At 36.0% G+C, this 23663-nt stretch overlaps 2 protein-coding genes across 5 annotated transcripts in view; both read left to right on the top strand.

The window, feature by feature from the left end:
- The first annotated feature begins 2909 nt into the window (after positions 1-2909).
- On the top strand, positions 2910-3980 carry LOC110094547 (carbon catabolite repressor protein 4 homolog 2-like). Its single transcript, XM_020819804.1, has one exon. The coding sequence runs from the start codon at positions 2910-2912 to the stop codon at positions 3978-3980; it is 1071 nt and encodes a 356-aa protein (XP_020675463.1).
- Positions 3981-6811: 2831 nt separating this feature from the next.
- The window catches only part of LOC110094521 (ribonuclease E/G-like protein, chloroplastic), a 39419-nt gene continuing 22567 nt past the window's right edge, over positions 6812-23663 (top strand). The window contains exons 1-8 of one of the 4 annotated variants that reach the window (XM_028698369.1): positions 6812-7150; positions 9457-9560; positions 10327-10511; positions 14427-14706; positions 14796-15886; positions 21851-22168; positions 22307-22348; positions 22571-22695. In XM_028698369.1, the coding sequence (XP_028554202.1) occupies positions 6990-7150; positions 9457-9560; positions 10327-10511; positions 14427-14706; positions 14796-15886; positions 21851-22168; positions 22307-22348; positions 22571-22695 (2306 nt within the window). In that variant the 5' untranslated portion in view covers positions 6812-6989. Of the gene's footprint in view, positions 7151-9456; positions 9561-10326; positions 10512-14426; positions 14707-14785; positions 15887-21850; positions 22169-22306; positions 22349-22570; positions 22696-23663 lie in introns of those variants that run through there. The other 3 variants (XM_020819764.2, XM_020819765.2, XM_020819767.2) reach the window with 3 other exon arrangements.

The following is a 23663-nucleotide window of genomic DNA, read 5'->3' as shown; positions in this document are numbered from 1 at the left end:
GGTAACGTGACCGGCGGCTTACCGGCGGTTACAATACCGGCGGCCTAACCGCCGGCAAACCGACGGTTAAAATTCCGGTGGTTACCGGCGGTACTAGCCGCCGGAAAACCGCCGCAAAAATAAACCGCCGGTAACACGCCGTCGGAAATGGTTTCCTACGCCATTTTTTCCGACGGTTTACAAACCGCCGTTAGACTGCCGGTAACATTAAAAACCGCCGGTAAATCTAGGCTAACCGCCGTAAAAAACTGCCGGTTTTCAGCGTTTTTCCTGTAGTGACCCCTCAACTAGAAAAGATGATATTATAAGTTCACATTTTTATAAATATGAGGGAAAATGCTAAAGATGTAATAGTTAGATGATGCTAGTCTGACATTAATAGTAAGACAATAATAATCAGGGGACAACAATTCAGGAATAGTGATCAAATGATAATAATTGAGCAATGATAGTCTAATAATGACAATCAGATGACAATCATGAGTGGTCAGATGATGGTATGATTATTGGACAATAGCAATAAAGTGACGAAGGGCAGTTATCAGATGATGGCAATCGAGAGATGATGGTAAAAAAAAAGTTACTCGGATGGAAAAATATTGATGTAGGATGATGGGAGTGAGCGACAGTTTGATGAAAATAGTAAAAAATGGTTATTGGATAATGATAAGTAGGTGATGATGGTGGTTATCATTTATCCTCAATATTAAGTATTAAGTAGAGCTCAAATTATTTTTAGATCTCCAAGCTTCCTTCCAACTCAAGTCCATGTCCCAATTGAAAGTTTATAAGATAAACATGTTATGAGGATTTTTGTTATTCAAATTGAATTTTTTTCAAGGCATGTTAATTATAATGGATAATAGGGCAATAGATTGATGAGAAAAGTTTTAAGCTCTTGCAAGCATTGGGGGTGAGTGTAGCAATCACTAACATACTCTTAGGACTGGTTACAAAGACTTAGGTTTTATTTGGGATAACTTTCTTACTACTTTTTACCATAGCTTTTAGTACAAAATTTATTGAAAGTGGCAAAAAAGCAGTGATTGAAAGTTGTCCCAAGCAAATCCTTAATGGTGGGAAGGTTTATGCAGTGTATGGTTAAAAAGTTTACTATGAGGCTGTTTGGTTGCCTGCAAAAGAAGTGTAAAGTATTCCAAATACAGGGGTTTTAAAAATATTAGTGTTTGGTTTGAAGTAAAATTTATGTTGTGTAGAATTTTGATTCATTTGGAATGCATCATTTAGTTTATTTTTGACATATTTAAAATTCCTCTAATTTAGACAAGTTCAAATACACTGAAATTTTACTACGATTGCCGCCACCCATCGCTTCCATGGGATGGCCCTAAGCCACCTCTTCCACCACCATTAGCCACCACCACCACCATCCACCTAAGAAAAGCCATCCACCTCCTCGGCCACCACCGCTGTGGCCACCCATCATCGCTTGTTACAAATCTCCTCCAGCCACCAATTGCCGCCAATGTTGGCCACCAATCACAACTTTTTTATGTTTTAAATTGCATTCATTTTATTTAAAAAAAAAAACCCATGCACTCATTTTACAATCATTCAAATATGACGCCAGAGCTGAGCTGATCAATCCTATTTAACTTCAGGCTAGTTTTAATTCCAATTGGTAGATATATGATTGTTTAGGAGTAGTACTTTCTTTTAAGGCATGTAGCCTTTTATGTGGCCTAATTGTTTATAAATACTTGTAGCAATTGCTTGTAATGATAGATTTTGAGATATGAATAAAGTTTGAGTTTAGTCTCATGTGTTTCTTGTATCCTAAGAGTGATTCTTAGGTGGTGGATCTTTCCTCCAAGAAGTTCTTGGAACGGTGTTCGGCGACCGTCACCGGATTCTCGACGTGGATTCGTCGAGCCCCCTACCTGGCCGGTGTCATTTGGTATCAGAGCCGGCAAGTTGCTGGCGTTCTTGTCCGTAGTTGTGTCGCCTCTGCCACTGGCGTCATTTGGTGGCAACCCATCTTTGGTGGCGAATCGGCCTCGGAAGCGGAACTGATTCGGTGACGAATCGACTTCATTTGGTGTTGGTGGCGAAGCCCAAGCGGTGGCTACAGTTCTTCCTCCGCAGCACTGACATCCACCTTTTATTTGTTCTTGGGTGCGGACCTCAAGAAAGCAATTAGAAACAGAATTCTTGCTGCTGTCCGATTTTCAAATCCATCCAAGAAAGGTGAAATCATCTTCAGACACAGCCAGATTTCATCGAGGATCCGGTCTCGGCCCTCATCTCTGTCTCTTTCTCGGTATCTCAGCCTCTTTCTCGCCGACGACCTCACACTAGGGACGTTCTCCGGTAAGTTGTTGGCGGGCAGACAGAGCAAAGCTAGTTTTAGATAAAACAAGATCTCGGCCTGCTTTTGGGCAAGTTCCAGACTCCCAAACTTGACGTTCCAGATCTTCCCATTGATTTTAATTGTTTTCCAATGGGTATCTTGATTCGTGGATGATTCTTTCAAAAAAAAAAAAAAAAATTTTATAAAAAAAAAAAAAAAAAAAAATTTGTCCTATTTTCACGTCAAGAATAGTCTTTTGTTTTTGGAATTGTGTTCAGTGATCAAAGAGAAAGAACTCTTTGGCTTCGTGGAACTGACATCGATCACCCATTTCCTCCTTCGGTCAGTAATATCATTGGATCTTCACATCACATCAATTATTACTGTAGTCAAACCTATTCTTCTCCAGCAACATTCGCTCCAGAAGATGTCACCTCGCCGGAGTTGTCAACGACCACTTCGACACGTAGAAATAGAAGATCTTCAAAAAAATATTATTCGACTCAAACGACGGCTGTCAAGGCTTGAAAAAAGGACAGATTGGAGCACCCTCGGCCAAGACTTTGATAGTTTCCAATCGCGGGACAATTATGCTTCCATGACGGATTCAAGATCCTTCGTTCCAACTAAATCCTTACGAACCGACGACAACGACGAGGGCATTGTAGAAGATCAGATCTCTTCCATCCCACCCTCGATCGAGTTCAACTTCGAAGAATTTGAAGATCCACTATCGAAATCGTCGTCTTTGCCTATCTTTGATGAACCCGTTTATGACGTGTATAATGACGACATGTTTGACAGAATTCTAGACTTTAATCAACCCACATATGATTGCAACGAGAGCAAGAAGGATGCCCAACCGGAGTTATTCATGAATATCATTCATGATAAGGTAACAAATTCTCTCTCCCTCATTGACAATGGAATTGATATGACCAAACTTGACCACGACAACCATCTTGGTACCTTCATACATTCCGACACAAAATCCTTGGAGACGATCGCTGTGGATGACGATTTTCGAAGAGATAGGCTTTCTCATGTCAAGAAATATGAGGTTGAATTTAATAAAGCTGCACAATCTCTGGCTGATGCTGTTATTCCTACTAACCAGAAGAAAGTTGCTTTGAGTAGAGTAATCAAAGATAATATTGCTTTGATAGCAGTACTTGAAGACAAATTTAGCAACCATGTTGCTGATTGTCTTGGGAGCAGACAACTTCTTTGTGTGGCTAATACTAATGTAAATGTTCCCCAAGAACTTACATATGTTAAGCTTTGGCAGGTTCACACCCTCTTAAAAGGATTGGAAAAGATAGCAGTTAGTGCTGACACCCCAATGTTGGTGTGTGCATATTTTAATTCTGTTCCGGGCAGTGCACCTCATGCTCTACTTGCTATGGGTAAAGTAGATCAGATGCATTCAAACTTGGCCGTTGATCCCCCTGGGATCTTACACCCTGCAAGCAAGTTAAATCATAAACTTCCATTGGTTAGCGCATACTCATCATTTTCAAGAATGATAAGCGTTGGTCCAAGTTTAGAGCAACATAGGATAAAAATGGACTCCACAATATATAAATCTAACACCGGGTGGAAATATCCAGACCGGTTTAGCCAACCAAACCCACCTCCTTATGGTGGCCAACCAAACAGTTTCCTATGAGCCTGAAGTTCCTCCTACCCCGGTAGTATGACGCCGGAGCTGAGCTGATCAATCCTATTTAACTCCAGGCTAGTTTTAATTCCAATTGGTAGATATATGATTGTTTAGGAGTAGTACTTTCTTTTAAGGCATGTAGCCTTTTATGTGGCCTAATTGTTTATAAATACTTGTAGCAATTGCTTGTAATGACAGATTTTGAGATATGAATAAAGTTTGAGTTTAGTCTCATGTGTTTCATGTATCCTAAGAGTGATTCTTAGGTGGTGGATCTTTCCTCCAAGAAGTTCTTGGAGCGGTGTCCGACGACCGTCACCGGATTCTCGACGTGGATTCGTCGAGCCCCCTACCTGGCCGGTGTCAAAATAACTCCAAAATATTTATTTTACACTACATTCATTTTAAACTGTATTTTTATTTTCAGGTAATCAAACAACTCATAAATGACAAGAGAACACTTACACTAATGAAAAGGTTAGTGACTAGCTATGAATTAACAATGGGACAACTACAAAAGTTCTACAGCAATTGGGGCAATTACAAGTGCGCACAATGAAATAGAAAACGAATAGAATTGGACAGATTGCTTCATTCTCAATCAAATATGATCCAACTCATTTAAGAACGATTCATCTTTTGATGAAATGTTTCGTATCATCCAAACAAAGTACTAATTCAAAATCTTCCTTCACAATTTTTTTTTGCAGTAAATACCAATGCCAAATAGCCTCATAAATTATTTGATCTGAAAAACCCCCTCATTCAAATTATTTTCTAAAGTTACTGAAATTGATCATTCAAATTTGCGCTAGAATGTAGTGATTTTGGCTAATCAATTGACATGCCGAATCCGGATATTAAATTAGTACCCGAGAAGTTTAGATATAGTTTTTTATTCGGACTTCAATCATATGAAGACACATGAATTTTTTCTCTTGTACACATCACATGAACAAAAACTAGAGGAAAAATATTCATTTATCTTTACGTGATTAGAGTTTGGTTGAAGTTCGGACTTGGCATGTAATAACTTTTCACATCTAAGGGTTTTGTTTAAGGCAGTTTTAGATCACAAATTTTTTCCTATTTTCATGAGAGTTTTGTACTAAAAAGTAGCTTTACAAAACAATAAAAAAGACATCCCAAATGAAGCATAAGGTCATCTCCAACTAACTGAAAGCCAGATTCAGCAGTATTTTGCGCCAGGTGTCGCACTGTTCTCGAATGCCATTTTTTTAGTCCTTTTGTTTGGTTGGAGAAAGGATATACCTTATATATTATAAAATTGATATATCATCAAAAATTTATCTTGATCAGGCACAAATCTTGAGGTAAATTTGAGTTGTAAACTTTCGAAATTAAATTCAGGCAGTTTGAACATCGATTTCAGCAAATTTATAGTTGAACTTAATGTCTCAAAAATACGAACCCAACGACACTAAATTCGACTTAATCCAAGAACGAATGGATCCATTTTGAAGGTTCAAACCATAAATTGGATGTCCAAATGATCACTAAAGGTGACATGCTTATAGTCAAATTGAGCGGCTCGACTAGACGAATCCAACGAGCCTACGATTGTTGAATCATCAAGACAAATACTTGCTAAATGGTCTATAATCAAGGGTGTTGATATCGGCCGTTCATTGGAAATACTCCCAACTTACCTTTGATCTTCTCCCTAGTTACTGACCATGCAATTCAAAAAAAATTATAAATAGAACATCATTATTCATATGAAGGGGAGCCAAGCAAGGAGGAAGCAAGGGGAGAAAGGGAGGAGAAGAGGGAGAAGGAAGAGACATTTGAGATCTCTTTTGCCACCAAGCTCCACTTCTTCCACCGCCCGACCACCGACTTTCACTGAACTTTCGTTTGACTTCTGCCCAACCACCAACTGACGTCAAACTTATGCCCATCCACCAAATTTCATCAAATGCCCTCTCAGACACTGACCATCACTAGGCTATGGTTATTCTGACCACCGTCACCCACCGACTACGATCTCTTCGACCATCATCTCTTGATTATAATCCTTCTAATAATCATTGCCCGACTACGATATTTCTGTCCTCCGTCCGTCGACTACGATCTTTCTGACTTCCATTGCCCTTCGACTATGATCTTTTCGACCTCTGTCACCCACCGACTACGATCCTTTCGACCCTTGTCATACTGCTATAGTCTTTCCGACCTTCGTTGCCCGTCAACTACAATCCTGCCTACCACCGTTGCCCTACTACAGTCTTTCAACCACTGTCTGCTGACTATAATTATTCCGACCACTGTCTCTAGATTATGGCCCTTTCAACCTTGGCTCACCGACTATGGTACTGCTAACTAAATGAACATGTCAACACTTTTTCTTTCCACTCCCACCATATAATACACTCTATATGATGTATATTTGTTACATCGAACCAATTGCAAATACTAGTTGATTCATTTTAAGTGGACAAGACCCCGTGGTTTTCCCTTTTTTTGTGGTTTCTATATAAAAACTCTGATATCCCTTATGAATGCTACACATATCTTTCACCTCTTTATATGCTTGATCTTCGTATAAAATTAGGATGCTAAAATTTATATTTCTCTACCGCCGTGAATATTCTAAGACATAATAAAAATAAAGTTTAGTTGAAGATAAATTATCATATTTTAAAATATTAACGTATTTTAAAGTGTAAAATGTATATTTCTGTTGAAGATGGTCTAAAACCGAAGATCTTAGCGCGCCAACACTGTCGCTGCGTGTAAGTTCGCATTCCTCGTAGTTATTCACGAGTACACCATTTACTTGAGTTAGACTGATAAGCCGACCCGGTCCGATTCGGCTTAGAAATGTCTGCTTTTCCGTCCCCTGCTGCAGTTCATTCACCCGCGCTCCCGGACCTTATCCCAATCTCTTCGTTCTCCCACTGGTGGAGGAAGAGAGGGAGCTCGGCGTCTCCTCCTCTAAGCACTATTCTGTCGGAATGCGCTTCAGCGTAGTTCTTGTTTCCGCCGTTTTACATGGGTTCTCTTTGCCATCCATCGCTTGTTCTCCCTAGCCTGGCCGGATCCCTAGGAGGCCGCTCCATGGAGCTCTGCGGAGCCTTCCACCCGCTGTTCCTCGGCCGGAGGGCTTCCCTCGAGTCGTCTCATCTCGCTTCCACTAATAGTTTTGCTTTCCCGTAATGAAATTTACTTTTTTTTGCCTCTTTATTTGTTGTTGAATTTCAATGCTAGTTTGCTAGTTTTCCTTTCAGAAATCCCGTTTGCTAGTTTTCCTTTCAGAAATCCCATTTTAATCCTTGGCGTATTATTCCTTTCTTCTAGATTGATAGCTTTTTATATCTGCTTTTAGTGCAAGGTTTGTGTGTTTTTTTTTAATATATTTTGAAGGTGAAATATTACCTGTTTTGATCACTTCTTGGTGGGCATTTTATTATATGTTGGGAATGACGAGGAGGAGCAATCAAGACAATGACAAAACAAGTAAGAAAGTAAAATCAGCGGAAAAGTAAAGTACACCAGGATTTAACATGGAAAAATTCAAAATAGTGAAAAAAATCACAGAGCCACACCACACCAAATAATCCCCTATGAAAATCGGGAGAAATAATTACAGATCTCTCTTCTCTCCCACTCTCTCCTTGCTTCTCTTCTCACATGCATAGTTCTCACTGTCTACAAACTCAAAATACAAGAGTGCGCTTTAGCCTCTCTCTTCAACCGATGTGGTTCCATATCTAGGCTGCTGTGGTGCTCTGTTCTCTGTCATTTAGCATTGGGGAGCTGGTGAACACAGCGCCGGGGGGCTCAAGTACGTAGTGCTGGGGCGCTCAGGCACGCAACATTGTGACGTTGTCGGGGAAAAATATTTTTGGTTGGAAAGCGACCCCCAGCAAGCACAAGAAACTTGAGGTTCGTGGGAACAAAACAATCCGATTGGTCAACACAATCATATTCCACACATAACATTATATGACACATTTTTACATGAAAGGATTAAGAACAAAATGGTCCTTTTTTTTCTGAACATTGTTAAGAATACTCTAGCAGAGTCTACAAGTTTGATGGGTGTTCATATGTGTGGGTTGAACGGCCCTACAGTAGTTGTGAGAAAAGGGATTTGGTCCTCATTTGTTTGTGTGATTTTTATCGAGTGGTTTAACGGTTTGAATTGATGCTAGTCCATTTCTTTGTGAGTTGGACTTGGGCTCCTTGTTTCATTCCCCAAATTAGTCGTATCAGAGTCGATTGTTCAATTGAAGTGAGTGATTAACATCATTTGTGAGTCACATGGTGCATTCCCTATGATTAAGCAAGTCTAAATGAAAGTGGTTCGAATGTCATTTCTTTACTTTCTTTAATCTTTATCTTGGAATGCTTTTCTTTTGCAATGAAGCATTGCTTAGTTTCTCTTGCTTTGTTTACTGTGCAAAACTTATATTGTTAGGGAATTTTGATGGTGGATTTAGGTATAAAATGTAGCAAGCCATGAAAAATGTCTGTTAAAACTTGTTTCTAGTTGTGTATGATGCTTTTATTTGTGATAATGTTATTACGTCCTTACATCTCTGATGCACATTTCCTTGAATGGACCCAAAACGATTGATTTCTTAAGGAACCATGAAATTGTATATTCTGTTTTGCGTTAAGACTCCAAATGTCCTTTTTTCACACCCATTTCTTCTAATTGGCGACTCACTACAATAGACAAAAATCAGACATATCTAACTTTGTGTTGGATTTGTTCTTAGATCTGAGCAGTGGGGATGTATGAAGCAAGCCTTTACGTTTTTTCCATTCCACCAAGTATGGAAGTAACTCATGCATTCCAATGGTTTTGTCATGTTTTTATTAAATTCTAGACCTTCATGTCTGATTTTTGTTGGCAGTTTTTGCCTGTTCCAAGCATTTTGTAAGTACGGGTAAACTAGTAACCATAATTTCAATGTTACTTTAAAGTTATCATTGTTTTGGTTCAATAAGAACTATATTAATGAAGTTGAGCCCTATATATATCTTTATCTTGTATTCTAAATGAGTTATCCTAAATGTCCATAAAGTATTCAACAAGTCCAAACTTCATTTACCAGGATTGTTTGTCAGCTCTTGGGTCTTTCTTAACTTTAATACATTAAAAAAGTGAATTCTGTGTAAATGGTGAGTCTAGTTATATTGTTGATTTATCTTAGCACCGCTTGAGGCACATCTAGCTGCAAGGGACCCAAAACAAGTCTGTATTTATATTGTTGATTTATTCTAGTATCACTTGTCGCACATCTAGCTGCAAGGGATCCAATTTTTTTGGGAAGATACACCGCCTGATTGAAATAGTTGCCATCTTCAAAGTTGACCTTCTGTCCCAATCTTCATTTTATCATTTATCTTGATTGTTTTGCTTTATTATCACAAAATGATTAGGAAGTAGTTCATATTTTTGCTTTGCTAATATGAACTGTTTGTTAATGATTGGTTCATTATCTTTCAGTTGTACCTTTCAGTTGATGCAATTACACAATTTTATGAGGATCAACCTACATGTTGGAGTTTATGCTTGCTTTTCTAGATCTCCTTCGACGCCGATAAGGAATGGTACTTTCTTAAGTCCTGGAATATCTGAGGTTCTGTTTGAGATTAGTTTTTGTATTTAAAATAGCAAATTTGTTTAGTGTGCTTTTTAACTGTTTTTAAAATTTTTTTAAAACATGTTTGGGTGTTTTGAGAATTTTTAAAAACAATTTTTAGCATTAGTTACCACTACCATTGTTGCCGTAACCGCCACCATTGTTTACATTTATTGTTGCTGTTTACGCTCACTGCCGTTCATCATCTCCTAGTCGTCCATGTTGCTGCCTCATTGGCGATAGCTGCCACCATTGTCCCGCTGTTGATTGCCACCACTATCACATAAATAAACAAAAATATGTTTTGAAGATACCAACAATGTATTATTTCATATCAAAACATAGGTGAAAGAAAATAAAAATAGATAATATAAAACATGAAACAAAAGTGATCCCAATCATTCCCTTTGTTTCAGCTTAGTTTCTGGTTTGCGAAGATATGTTATTGTGCTTATTATGGGTGGTAGTGAGGACACAAAATTTTCTAAAATTGTTTTAACAACCAATTTCCTCTGGGAAACTATGAATGATGATGAAAGTCTTTCATTACTTAAAATGAAAAGTTATATAAACAGACTTGTCTTCCTTTCTACTGGGACTGACTTAAGTAGTATCTTGTATGCTTGCCTATCCTTTTCAAACCATGGGCAAAAATATACATGATAAAAGATGTAAGAGGCTTTGGGCACATCGTATGTTATGTCATGGTTTGTGTAAACTTATGTGTTTTTCAGGTTATTCATCCATGCAAGGCAATGGATTGTGCAAAATATATTGGAGTATTGAAGCTGACATAGGGGACAGCCAACTCATATTCCTGACAGGGGATCTAGCATCTTTAGGCTGCTGGAATCCAGATTTAGCTGTGCTTTTGTCTCCTTCCACAGAATGTAATCACTTATGGTATGCTAACATAAAGGTGATCCTTCAACTACCGATTTCAAATTCTTCATTTCCTATTGCTGTTGCCTAAATTTTTTTCACAATATTGATCCTGGAATAATAAGTTTGTTCAGGAAAACGAATGTTAGGTAACGGTAACTTTTAAACTTCGATATTGTATGCTCTAGTTGGCTCATAGTAGTCAGAAGGTAATTAACTATATATTATTAATGATTGTACAGTTTCTTTTTTTCTTGTGAGTATAATGCATTAACCCTCATTGACTATTCAAGTGAACGAAAAATTACTTCTTGTTAGTGCTCTCTTTTATATGTGAGAAGCATGTTTTTGATTTAGAGAAAACATATGATAAGTTTCCAAGAGAAGTGCTATGAAGAATTCTAGAAAAGAAATGAGTTAATAATGCTTATATTCAAGTCATTATGGATATGTATGTAGGAGCCGTATATAAAAGTGGTTTGACCAAGTATTTTTCTATTTTAGTTGGATTACATCAAGGATCAACTTTAAGCCCATATCTTTTTGCTTTAGTCATGAATGTTCTTACTTGACATATGCAAGATGATGTACCATCGTGTATGCTTTTTGTTGATGATATTCTTCTTGTTGATAAGCCTAGCGAAGGAGTTGAAGGAAAACTCGAATTATGGAGGTCAACTTTAGAGTCTCAAGGTTTCCGTTTGAGCAGATCTAAAGTCGAACACGTGGAGTATATTTTTAGTAGTAATAGATCTAGATAGGGGTTTGTGACTTTGGGTGATCAAGTCATAAAAAAGAGTACACATTTTAGATATATCGGATGGTGAAATAGATGGTGATATTATTAGTAGAATTCAAGTTGGATGGTTGAAGTGGAGGAATGCTTCGGGCTTTCAGGCTTGTGTGATAAAAATGTACCACACAAATTTAAGATGGTGGTGAGACTTGCAATGTTTTATTGTACGTGGAGTCACTTAGCCCTTTTGTCATAATAATCATTGATAAAGTTTGTACATTCCAAAATAACAATTATCAATAGCCCCTCTATCCATGTTGGACCATCTCAACTTTCCAACATTAATAGTGTGAACTCTTTTTGGCCCCCATAAAGCTCATCTTATTAGAACTTTTGTTTGTCCTCATCATCATTTGTCATCCTATCCTACATAATATAACTTTTTAGAGACTTATTATTATTATTTTAAAATTAATATCATAAATATTGATTGATTTAAACGAGAATTTGACTTTTAACAAGACAAAATGGGAAAAAAAATATTCATGTAGCCGACTCCACGTAGTGGGACAAAAGCTTGATATTGTTGCTGTAATATCATAAATATTTAAAATTTCTTAGCATTGATATGCACTTATTGTCAATCAACTTGTAATAACTTGGATCAAAAGTATAGCAGGACACAACATTTAATATTGGGTACTTAATTATGCATTGTATTATATTGAATGATCTTAAACTTGAATTTTATAGAAATATTCAGAAATTATTTTGAGCAGATGATCCTATAAAAAATAAAGTAGACTTGCTAATATCATCATATCATGCTTAATATGAAGAATTATCTACTCTTATCAATATAGTTGTTTAATGGAATTGTAGGAGTTAAATAAACATTAGGCCTAGAGATAATTCGTTTCTTGTATTATATATTGAGTTTCTAGCCAAAATTATAGGATCTTCCTTGGGCAAATTTTCTTATTTTTATCTCCCTTAAATCTCCTTTTGTAAGCACCCTAATAGAACATCAAGTTTTTCAATTTAAAATGACTCCTAATTTACAACTCAAATGTAACTCAAAATAACCTCAAATGATATTTTTATTTCAAAATATTCTCCTCATTGAGAATTTTATCTACAACTCGACACCAAACTCACTTTGAGGAGGGAAATGCGAAAAATGGTATTTTGAAACTAGGGGTGTAAGTGAGCCGAGCCGGCTCGAGCTCAACCCGTTAACGAGCTCAGAGCCGGCTCAAACTACTATTAATATTATTATATAATATTTATTTTATTTAAATAGTTAAAAAAACTTAATAATAAATACGGAAGGTTGGTGACATTTGTATGCTTTATCAAATCCCTTGCAAGCCGACCACTGGTCCTCGTCAAATCAAATTTTTAAATCAAATTCTTTGCAAGCTGGCCACTTAATAGTGCTGCAGTTTTTTGAATATTAAAAAATAATTAAAAAACTTGATTTGGGTGATATTTGGGCGGTAGAAAGAGTTCCGGCGAGAGCTTTTTGGAAAATACAATAGCTTTATTTTGAATAATGCTGCTGCTTTTCAGAAAAATTGAATTTTGTGATAAATGCTACAGTTTTTTTTTTGGAAAACTAATCAAGCTTATGAAAGCTCATGAGCCGGCTCGTGCTCGTCATAGTATCGTTTATAGTATGACGAGCTCGAGTTCAAGCTCGCATTTTGAGCTCGACTCGAGCTCGAGCTCGAGTTCAAGCTCACTTTCCGACTAACGAGCTAAGCTCGATTGTGCCAAAACTCGACTCGACTCCTTTACACCCCTATTTGAAACTCAAACCCTACCTTTCCTCGCCTCTTTCCTTCTTCTTGTTTTTCTATTCTTCCCTTCAACTAAACCCTTCTCCAACTCTTTGTTTTGCCTCACTGAACAGCTGCGGGATGATGACATGGGCTTGTAATGAGAAGTTTTAGGTTATAATATGAGTAAGTATATGTATAGATTAACATCCTCTCAAAACAATCACTGCCTTCCCTTTACATCCACCAATCCATGTCACGGTAAGTGGTTTATGCAACTACTGCTACGATGCATAAATTAATGCTACAGTAGAGCAATTCATATAAAAAGCAAATTGGATAAATTAACGTAAATAATTAAATTAATGAATTAATTTTATAAAGATTAGTATAATACTATTTGTGTGTGAGCATGTATATATACATACATACAAATTGATCTTTAAAAGTTGTAGAGTTTTATAAAAAATGCTTTTGATCATTTTTGGGATGGGTGAAAAGTGGGTATTCATTTTAGTTGGTATTACTTTTTATGAATTTTTTAGTATTACACGCTATCCTTACCAGTAGGTCCTTGGTGTCAATCAGCAGTCCCAAATTGCTGGACTGATAAATCCATTCAAAAAAGAATTTGCCGCATCTTCAAATCAAATGTTGCGATTTCCTATATTCTCTTAGTGACTTATTTGCATGTGAACTAGTATAAAATCATATATTTGTTTCTGTCTCTTTGTGTTATTGTTTTCCCATTTTTTTCTTATGGGCAGTTATTGCTTTCTATTTTAGGCCATCTAATTGGGTTTTGTATCCTATAAATTAGATTCCCCTTCTACCGATCCAAAATTGAAAAATATTGCATCCTTCTCTATGTTTCAACAACACAGTAGATCTGGCATTCGTTTGTTTTTGGTTAAATGTTCCTATATATTTTCCCCCATATTTTGCGGCAATAACTTGTAGATAGACGGCTGCTCTTGGCAGTTCCAATAGGCTTTCAAAAAGTGATATTTCCACTACCCACATGTATCATTCTTCAAGTCAAAATTGGCATTTGATTTAAAATGGTAATTTGGAGTTTGAAAGAGATGATTTTCTTTGCAATTGTTTCAGATTTAGTTAACCTCTTCATTAAGGGATTGGAGGACTACGTAGCACTTCACAATCAATAGTGGAAAACAATTGATTTTAGGTGCCTTTCATTGTTTTTGAGCTGTTGGGCGCATTAATTACATTAAAGTGACGGCTTCTGGTTCTATTTGAGATTTTAAGTTCAAGCTTAGTAGGCTTATTTATGTTTCATGGACGAGTACGTGTGGAAAACAATACTTTTGTTCATTTGATGAATGCTTTACTCTTGTTGTAACATCATGCAAGACCATTCTGCACAATTGTAAGCTTCTGTTCTTCTTCTAAAGCTTGTAACTTGTATTCTCAGGTACCTAATGGGAGTCATTTAAAGTACAATTATTTTCTAAAGAACAAGAAACCGCTGGCTGGTGGCCTTATTTGGAGGCCAGGGCCTGCATTTTCCTTGTCAGTGCCTCTCGGAAATAAAGAACAGGAAGAGATTGTAGTAAGAGATTCTTGGATGAGAACTAGATTAGGAAGTTGCCCGAACCCCTCATGGGGTTCATGGATGTTGGATATAGAACTTCCTGTTGGTGTTGGAGATGGACATCACATCAATGAGGTCATTCATGGAACTCCATCTACCGGTAATTGCAAACCTAATAATATTTTTCTGGACATCCGCATGAGCTGTTTTGTTGGTTCTGAACACTTAAATGCTTCCAGTGCATAACAGGTGAACAAGAGATATTGTCAAATTCCAATGGGCGTCTTTCAAATAGGAAGCAGCTTCCTGCAGGTCAAACTTTTAATAACCATATTGCCAAGGAGAAGGATTTAGCTGTTACTTCTGGCAGTTTAGGAGAGATATTGCCCGAACGAGACCAACCAGTTGAAGAACCCTGGCTATTTCGATCTTCACTATCATCTATGGTTGAACCAAACAACTTGGATGTTGCTTCTGAACAAGATAAAAGTCACCAAATTGAATCTCCTGGAAACTTGTGTTATGAGACAGGAAAGCCAATACCTGAAGAGATCAGACTATCTTATCCTGAGAAATCTGCTTGGATAGTTATACTGATTAACTCTTCCATATGTACCATGCAAAGAATTGCCATTTTGGAAGATGGAAAGCTTGTTGAGCTACTACTAGAACCAGTTAAAAATAATGTACAGTGCGACAGTATCTATTTAGGAGTTGTGACGAAACTTGTTCCTCATATGGGTGGTGCATTTGTGGATATTGGGATTTCTCGACCTTCTCTTATGGACATAAAGCAAAACAGAGAACCATTTGTGTTTCCTCTTTTCAAACAAGAAATTAGGAGAGAATATGTCAATGGCTTTGCTAGCACTGAAAAAAGTAAACAGGCAAACATCAATGAAAATGACCAGTTCTTGGATGATGAGGATGGTATTGAGAATGTCTTAGAGGTTGATGATGAAGTTGCTTACACACGAGAAGATTTTGAGGATCCTGAAACAGATGATGAAATTGATGTTGTTGACGTTCCTAGAAATATGAGTTTTGCTAGTGATTTTGTTGGCAACGAGGATTATTCTGAAGAGTTTGAAGTAAATGAGAGTCACTTGCATGATGATGTTGTTGAGAATCGTTCCACTTTAGCAGCAGAAGTGATTAAGGATTCTAATTTTTCACATCCCATACAAAATTCAGGTAAGTCGGAAAATTCCAAATTAGCTGATAACAAATGGGCTAATGTTCGCAAAGGCACCAAAGTCATTGTTCAGGTGGTTAAAGAGGGGTTAGGAACAAAAGGTCCAGCTCTCAGTGCTTATCCGAAGTTGAAAAGCCGATTTTGGGTATGTACTGTAAGGTTATGATGCATGTTCCTTGGATTTCAGTTTTTTAGTACATCGCCGTGGTTTATTTTCTATTGCTAAATTTTTAGATTTGGTTGTTTGTTGTGTTTAGTTTCCAGATTTCCTTAAACCATGTTTACATGGAATCTGAAATATGACCACTGTTTTTCAGCAAACTATCATTAATGTATTATTAAGTCTGGGCTAAAATCAAGTACTCAGGATATTAAACTCTGGTCAGTTGAAAAAAAAAAAAAGAAACATTAAACTGTGGATGCTATGTGGTGGGTGTATTGTTCAGAGTGATTGTAAAATAGATGGGGATATTATTAATAGAATTCAAGCTCGATGGTTGAAGTGGAGGAATGCATTAGGCTTGTTGTGTGATCGAAAAGTTCCTCTCAAACTTAAGGGAAGATTCTATAAGATGGTCGTGAGATCTGCAATGCTTTATGGCGCAGAATGTTGGCCATTAAATGAGAAACATAATACTAAGTTAAGTGTTGTAGAGATGGGTTGCTCAAGTGGATGAGTGGCTTTACTCTTAGAGACAGGATGTGAAACGAGCATATACTTGAAAAGGTTGGAGTAGCTCCAGTGGAAGATAAGATTAGAGAGACTCGCCTTAGATAGTTTGGTCACATAAAATGGCGACCTTCCGATGACCCGGTTAGGAGAGTAGATATATTAGATTTGGTTTATATTAATAAAGATAGAGGTAGATCTAAAAAGACTTGGTTAGAAAATATTAGAAATGACATTTCTTTATTAGATTTAAATGAGAAATTGTCTCTTAATAAGGCACAATGGAGATATAAGATTCATGTAGCCGACCTTATGTAGTGGGATAAAAACTTGATGTTGTTGTTGTTGTTTTTGATGCTATGTGTCAGGGGAAACTCATGGCATTTATAGGAGTTAAGATGTTATACTTATGAGCACAGTTGGATATGGAGTAAAAGCTGAAAATAGTCCTCAGACTATTGGTAATGTCTAATTTGGTCCCAGAGTTTAACATTGCCCTAATTTAGTCCCCAAACTACTAAAAATTGTTCAATTTGATCCCTCTATTAAAAATTCATTTAAATTAATGGAACAAGCTGCACATACTCGCTTCTTTGTAGGTATTTTAGTAAAAATACCACTTACCTTATTGTTTGCGTTTCTGCTATAATTCATGGAGATGGAACCAAAGACTAAATTGTGCGAGCGAGAAGACATGCAGTTGCGAGCAAGGTGCCGTTCTTCGATGCTTTGCGAAAGCCATGCTATTGTAAACGAGACGCTTGACAGGTGCTGCTGTGAGTGACCGTAAGTGACTTGAGAGGCTGCAAGCAAGACCTGTGTTGTTGCAACCAACTGTGAGACACATGCAACTACGACGGAGCGCGAGTGACTTGAGAGGCTGAGCAATCACAATGTGCTTCGACGTCCAGGGACGGAGACGACGAGCGATGTGCAACATTAAAAAGGAGATAGAGACATGTTAGCTCATCTTCCTAATATCCTCCGTTCACACGATTTTGATCTTTTTGTTCTTTGGAATTATTTATTCAATAAGATAAAAACAATTTATAATGTTAGGAATTATTCGTTCATAGCTGTATTACAAGTTGCATGACAGTGGTTCAATTTTATTTATGTTGTTTGTGTTTATTTGCTTGAGCTATTTGAATGAGAGCAATCATTAATTTAACTTTTATTAGTTGTTCTTCTTAGAATTTGTTGCAATAATAAAGCATCAAGATTTCTTATTTATTGTAAATGAGAAGTACATTTTAAGATGAGATTTAGACTGTTTATTAATTTATTTAGATAATATGGAAAAATTGAATTAACTTCATTGTGAGAACAAGTTTTATTTAGCAGGAACATTTCTTTTGCTTTATTTTCTCTCTCATTTTTTTAACGTGGATTGTAGAAGAAACTTGTAGGAAAGAATAAGGGCAAGAACCCAAGAAGACTGCTCAAGTTGCTTTCAAATAAATATAAGTCATTCATGTACTTAACACTCTTCTTTTTAATTTTATTTATTTAGGCCCATCCCAATTCTGAGAGAATCGAGAAATAACTGTTGAACCATCGATTTCTTCTAATAATGCTGTGGAATCTTCTGATATTTATTCAAGAAAATATTCAGTATGAAGGAATCATATTTTGCACCAAAATCCTTTGTTAAAAGTGCATTAAAATTAAAGATTGTGTAATTCCTAGTGCCTTTCTCTCAAAAAAACTGTTCCCCTTCCAACCCTATACTTATTTTAATTCTAATTCCAAAAATTTTTCATGTCTATAATGATATTCAATTTAGATTTTGCTTAAAAATTATATAATTTTTTTCACTAATTATTCACCCTTATTATTTTGTAGGGTAAACATGTATTATAATTTATTGAATGATAAAATAACACAGTATAAACAATATAATCTCACAAAAACTTGTACTACCTAAGCTATCCTTATATTTAACTTTGGAGTTAACTTTAACACTTATTTTAGCCTCTGAGACTTAATTATATCAACTTAATAATTGAGAGATTGAATTGGGGCAACACAAAACTATGAGACTAAATTGAGCATTTATCTATAGTTGGGGGACTATTTTAAGCTTTTACTCGTGGGATATATATCCAGTATCACTTTATATGTTTGCTAGGGATCAGATTATAGTCTAAACTTCCATTCATTTTGAATTATAGATTACGATTCTCATGTTTGAGTAGATTGTACTTTAAAATTTCATTTATTTATTTTATGTTATTGTTGACCCAAAAAAAAGAGGGATGTACATGTATCCCATGTTGCTGCAGAAAGCAGTCATCCATGCCACGTGTTATAACCTATGATGCACCGAAACGAACACGGCAACACGGACATGACACTACACGGACACGACATTTTTTAAAAATATAGGACACGGGTGCGGCGTGGACACAACATTATAATCTTTTTTAATATAATATATAGAAATTAAGATGACATCATATTATAAATGACAAGCAATAATAAATCAATGTCATGATAAATTATTTAGCTTATAACATAAAATGTTTAGTACAAAATGTCTAATACAACTACAAAAATATAAGCAAAAAAGCTATTTAGTACAACATGAAGGTTCAACTTCTCAAAAGAGAGAATAATATAATTAGATTCAGAGGTTGATCTTTAACCTTCAATATCATCATCATTGAATATCATTGCTTCCAACTCTGGTTCATCTAGAGAAAAATTTGCAACCTCCAATAATCCCATATCATCAAGGCACTCGAACCCATCTCCAGCAACATCCCATATATTGTTATCACCTGTCATATAAAATGGGCTCTTCCTTGATAGAAGACGAAGATTTGTATGTACATAAACTAAATCTTCAGCTCGTTGTGGAGTTATTTTATTTCTCTTAATCGATTGAATAAATGAGTATGTGCTCCAATTTCTCCTACAACAAGAAGAGGATGATACTTGACCAAGAAGTTTTATTGTTATTGTTTGAAGAAGCGGTGCTGAAGCTCCATGAATCATTACCACATTTTCATATCCATCCTCCATTTTTCAACCAAATATTCTTGATCACCAAAATCCTCTAAATATCCAAAGAATTTTGTAAGTTCTATATTAATCTTTCTTCTCTCCTCCTCATTTGGGAAATATCGTTTCAAACATATCTTTCTTGTATTTGAAACATCTAAATTTTTTTGTGGTGAGACACGTTGAGAGTCTTGTTAAAGCCATTCTTTACTTGAATACCTTAAAATAATACAAAGTATATAAAATTACCAAACAAAGTTAAAATAATAATTAAATAACTATTGAATCATGTGTTATGACTATGTATACAACTTTTAACTTTTGTAAATAACAACTGAACAAACTACTAAACTAAGATTTTGTAAAGATCCATGGCAAAATCTGCAGATATGCCAGGTCCAAGGGGGCACCAGGTTCAACCTGCCCGGTTAGGTCGCGGGGTCAAGGGGAAGCGCCCTTGCGGGGGTTTCCAGGGGCAGCGCCCCCGGAAGAAATTTTGGTTGTAATGATATTTTTGGATTCTCTTTACTATTTTTCTTTGTATTTAGTTATTCATTCCCTAACAATAACACCTCTTTACATGGAACAACCTACAATCTGCAATCCGTTTTCATCTTATACATAAAACAAGAACAACCTACAATCTACAACCTAGGGTTTGATCTAATTTAGGTAAAAAAAAAAGAACAACCGAACAACCTACAACTTAGGGTTTGATTTAGGTATTATTTCCAAAATCCAAAACAAATAAAATGCTTTCAGAAAACAATATGCTCTTTTGATCACAAATCCACAGAATCATTTATAAAGGAATAGAAATGACGAATGGAGAAAAAAATGGTGAAATCAACTTATATGTTTGAAAAAATTTCAGTGGTTTGGCGTCAGCTTCTCTCGGTTGCGTGCAGAAAATAAGGAGGAAGGCTTGTTGCTTACTGCCAGAAGGGAAGACCAAGGGTGCGATCTCCAACCAACCGCTGCTCGCCTCAATCGCTCGAGAAGACTACAAATATGAATAGAAATACAGGATTAGGGCGAAGATGAAGACTCGAGCGTGAACCGGCTAATATGAAATCCGGATTATTTTTTTTTTAAATGGGACACACTAATGACATGTTCAACATGTGTCCCCTTCGTGTCAGACGCGTGCCCGTGTCCGACACTACATACCCTCTTAAAATGAAGTGTCGGTGCATCAGAGGTTATAACTAAAAAAATTAAAAAAATGCATTTTTAGCTACAATAGTAAAAAAATTATTCATGAGCCATTATAAGTCCAAATCACAAACCGTCTTTGTCATAATATATCTTTTATTATATTTTAGTTTCAAATTTTTTTTCATATTTTTTGGGTATTGGTGAAATTCTTTAAGAAATTAGCATCTAACAGTACAAGTGTGGGTTTTGAGATAATCTGATGCCCATTTTGCAAACCAATTTCACTAGAATTTTTTAAATAAAATAAATTATTTAATGAATATATTTTTTTTATAATTTTTAGAATACATAAAAGAATTTCTATGGATGTTATATTAAAACTTGATTATAATATTATTATATTATTAATTTATATAAAAAAATATCGAAAAGCATAATAGATTATTTAAATGGCTTTAAATCCCATTTTCCATTTTATTTGTGTTTAACATAGAAAGGATTTTGAGAATTGAGAAGAAAGAGAGGAGAGAGAAGGAAGTTGGGTTTTGGCAGCCGTAGAGAGATTTTCGTCCATCGGTCCAGTTAGAAAATTTGTTCGTTTCAAGGTAGGTTACACAAATTAAATATATAAAACTAAAAACTGAAAATTAAATATATAAGTAATTAAAATAGGACAGCCTACATGGATTGGTGAGGTAGTAGCAAAAATAACCTGGTTGGCAATGGACCTGATAAGGAAGGAGAGAGGGAAGCTGACGCATTTGTTGGAGTTAGGCTGAGGGCGGATGGGCTAGCAAGAGTTGGTTGGGTTGGACAACCAGGCGGATGGGCTAGCTAGGAGGAAGACAAGGCAGATTGGCAGAGAGGCGTGGGTTGATTCTATGGCTGTTTATTTCCATAGGAAAGAAGCTATGAAAAAAATTTGCACTGAATGGTTTAACACTTCCAGAAACACTCCGTTTGAACAAAGGAAGAATGAAGATTCATAAAGCGTCTATTGTTGTTACCGCTTATGATGATTTCTTGGTATTTAGCTTTGAGCATGGAATGAGGAATCTTCATTATGAACTTGATATGAATGCAACTATTTAAATAAAATATAACTAATGAAATATATTGCAGGGATGGTGAATATTTGCTTCAGGTCGGTAGACTTTGTCCTTTGTAGTAAAATTTTATTCCTTTTTTCCTTTCTTCTTCTGCTTCTAAGGTGAACAATGTAGTTTGCCTTAGCTGTGAAATTTTAGCTGGTTTTTCAATTACAATCATTGGCAGGTTTTGACAAGTCGTTGTGATAGAATTGGGGTGTCAAAGAAGATCACTGGCATTGAGCGAGCACGCTTGAGGGCTATTGCAAAAACTCTGCAACCTTTGGGTTTTGGTTTGACCGTACGAACTGTTGCTGCTGGTCATTCCCTGGAGGAGTTGCATAAAGATCTGGATAGTTTGCTTACTACCTGGAAATGCATAATTGAGCATGCAAAATCTGCAGCACTTGCTGCGGTAGAGGGGGTAGAAGGTGCAACTCCGGTGATGTTGCACAAAGCAATGGGTCAAACTCTGTCCGTTGTGCAGGATTACTTCAATGAAAAGGTGATCAGCCTCTTTAATATCTAGATTTCTGCTAGATGAGCCCACTTTGAGGTTGTTGTACTATTTCGCTGAATTCTTTCTTTGAAATATTTTTGTGATTGCTCTGGCTTTTGGGATTTATAACTTTATATTTTCCAGGTTGAGAGCATGGTTGTAGATTCTCCTCGAACTTATCATGAGGTACCCCATAAACTATGCCATATTTAGGAAAATGCTGAAACATAGTAATGCATTACTCTTGTATTGTTGCTTTAATTTCTGGATTAAACCATTAATGAGTTTAAATGTTAAACGAGAGATTTTTGCTCTCTAGTTGGCAAAAAGTATTTCTTTTACATTCATCTGAGATCATATACCATTGAAAATTTCATGAATTTTGACAAGTCTTTGTTTATCTTCCAGGTTACTAGTTACCTTCATGAGATTGCACCTGATTTATGTCAACGTGTTCAGTTATATGATAAAAGAACTCCCATATTTGATGAATACAACATTGAAGAAGAGATCAACAACATCCTAAGTAAGAGGTAGGAACCAACATTGTAGAGTTTTTGATTTTTGATATCTAATTCCTGAAGCAGTTTAAATGAATTTTGTAATGTTTCACAAAGTGAAGAATGTAATTGCTTGTCCTTCTGCATTTTCATCATCCACCGAATAACCCTGAAACGTTATCTAGTACCTTGAATGAATATGTTTACTTTTTTATTGCTCTTCACTCAATTTCTAGCATATTTTCAGACTATTTTTCTTTTGGAATCACAGGGTTGGAGAAACCGCCCCACTTTCTGTATCATAAAAGTGAAAAAACATATTACAGTTTCTGAACCGGTAGCTCATCTTATGGCAGTCAGCATTTAAACTGGGAAAATGAGAGCAATGGGGAATTACAAGAACAATAAAAGCTTATAAATTTTCTTTAAAAAATCATTAAATAAATGCTGAAATATTATGAATATTTTTTCTAATGAAAACAGTGATTAGGGTGCCTGAAAATTGCATGTATATGCAGGACTACTTGGTTCCCGAGATCACACTGGCTTAGCAGTTCAAAAAGAGCAGTACAATCCTGAATACGACTTTTGTTTTGGTTTATTTGGGGTTTCACAAGATTTTCAATGAGTCATTTTTTAAATTTTAGTAGGTTCATGATATATTTTGTCGAAAGAGGAATATTTCTTATTTTGATTAAGTTACTTTTACACTTAAGAAGTATTTGAGTTTATCCAACTCCTTGATCTCAAATTTTTTAGTTAGTTTTTTTTTTCCCAGAGACGCTTTTTCTTTAATTTCATCACTTTAAGAATTATATCATCAATATATGCTATAAGAATTGAGATCTTACAATTAAGAACTATTTTATGAAGAGGTAATGATCATTTTGGATTTGTTTATATCCATCTTCAATCATGGATTTTGTAAATCTGCCCAATTAGGCTCGCGGAGATTTTTAAATCTATTTAAAGCATTTTTTAATTTGCACATTTTTTTTTTG

This window comes from Dendrobium catenatum, unplaced genomic scaffold (assembly GCF_001605985.2).
Source record: "Dendrobium catenatum unplaced genomic scaffold, ASM160598v2 fragScaff_scaffold_1076, whole genome shotgun sequence".
NCBI classification, from domain to species: Eukaryota; Viridiplantae; Streptophyta; class Magnoliopsida; order Asparagales; family Orchidaceae; genus Dendrobium; species Dendrobium catenatum.
Note: the sequence above shows the minus strand (reverse complement) of the source record. Positions and strands in the feature narration are given on the sequence as shown.

Bases quoted from the DNA above. Each gene is read 5' to 3' on its own strand.
- LOC110094547 (XM_020819804.1), top strand. From the start codon at position 2,910: ATGACGGATTCAAGATCCTTCGTTCCAACTAAATCCTTACGAACCGAC.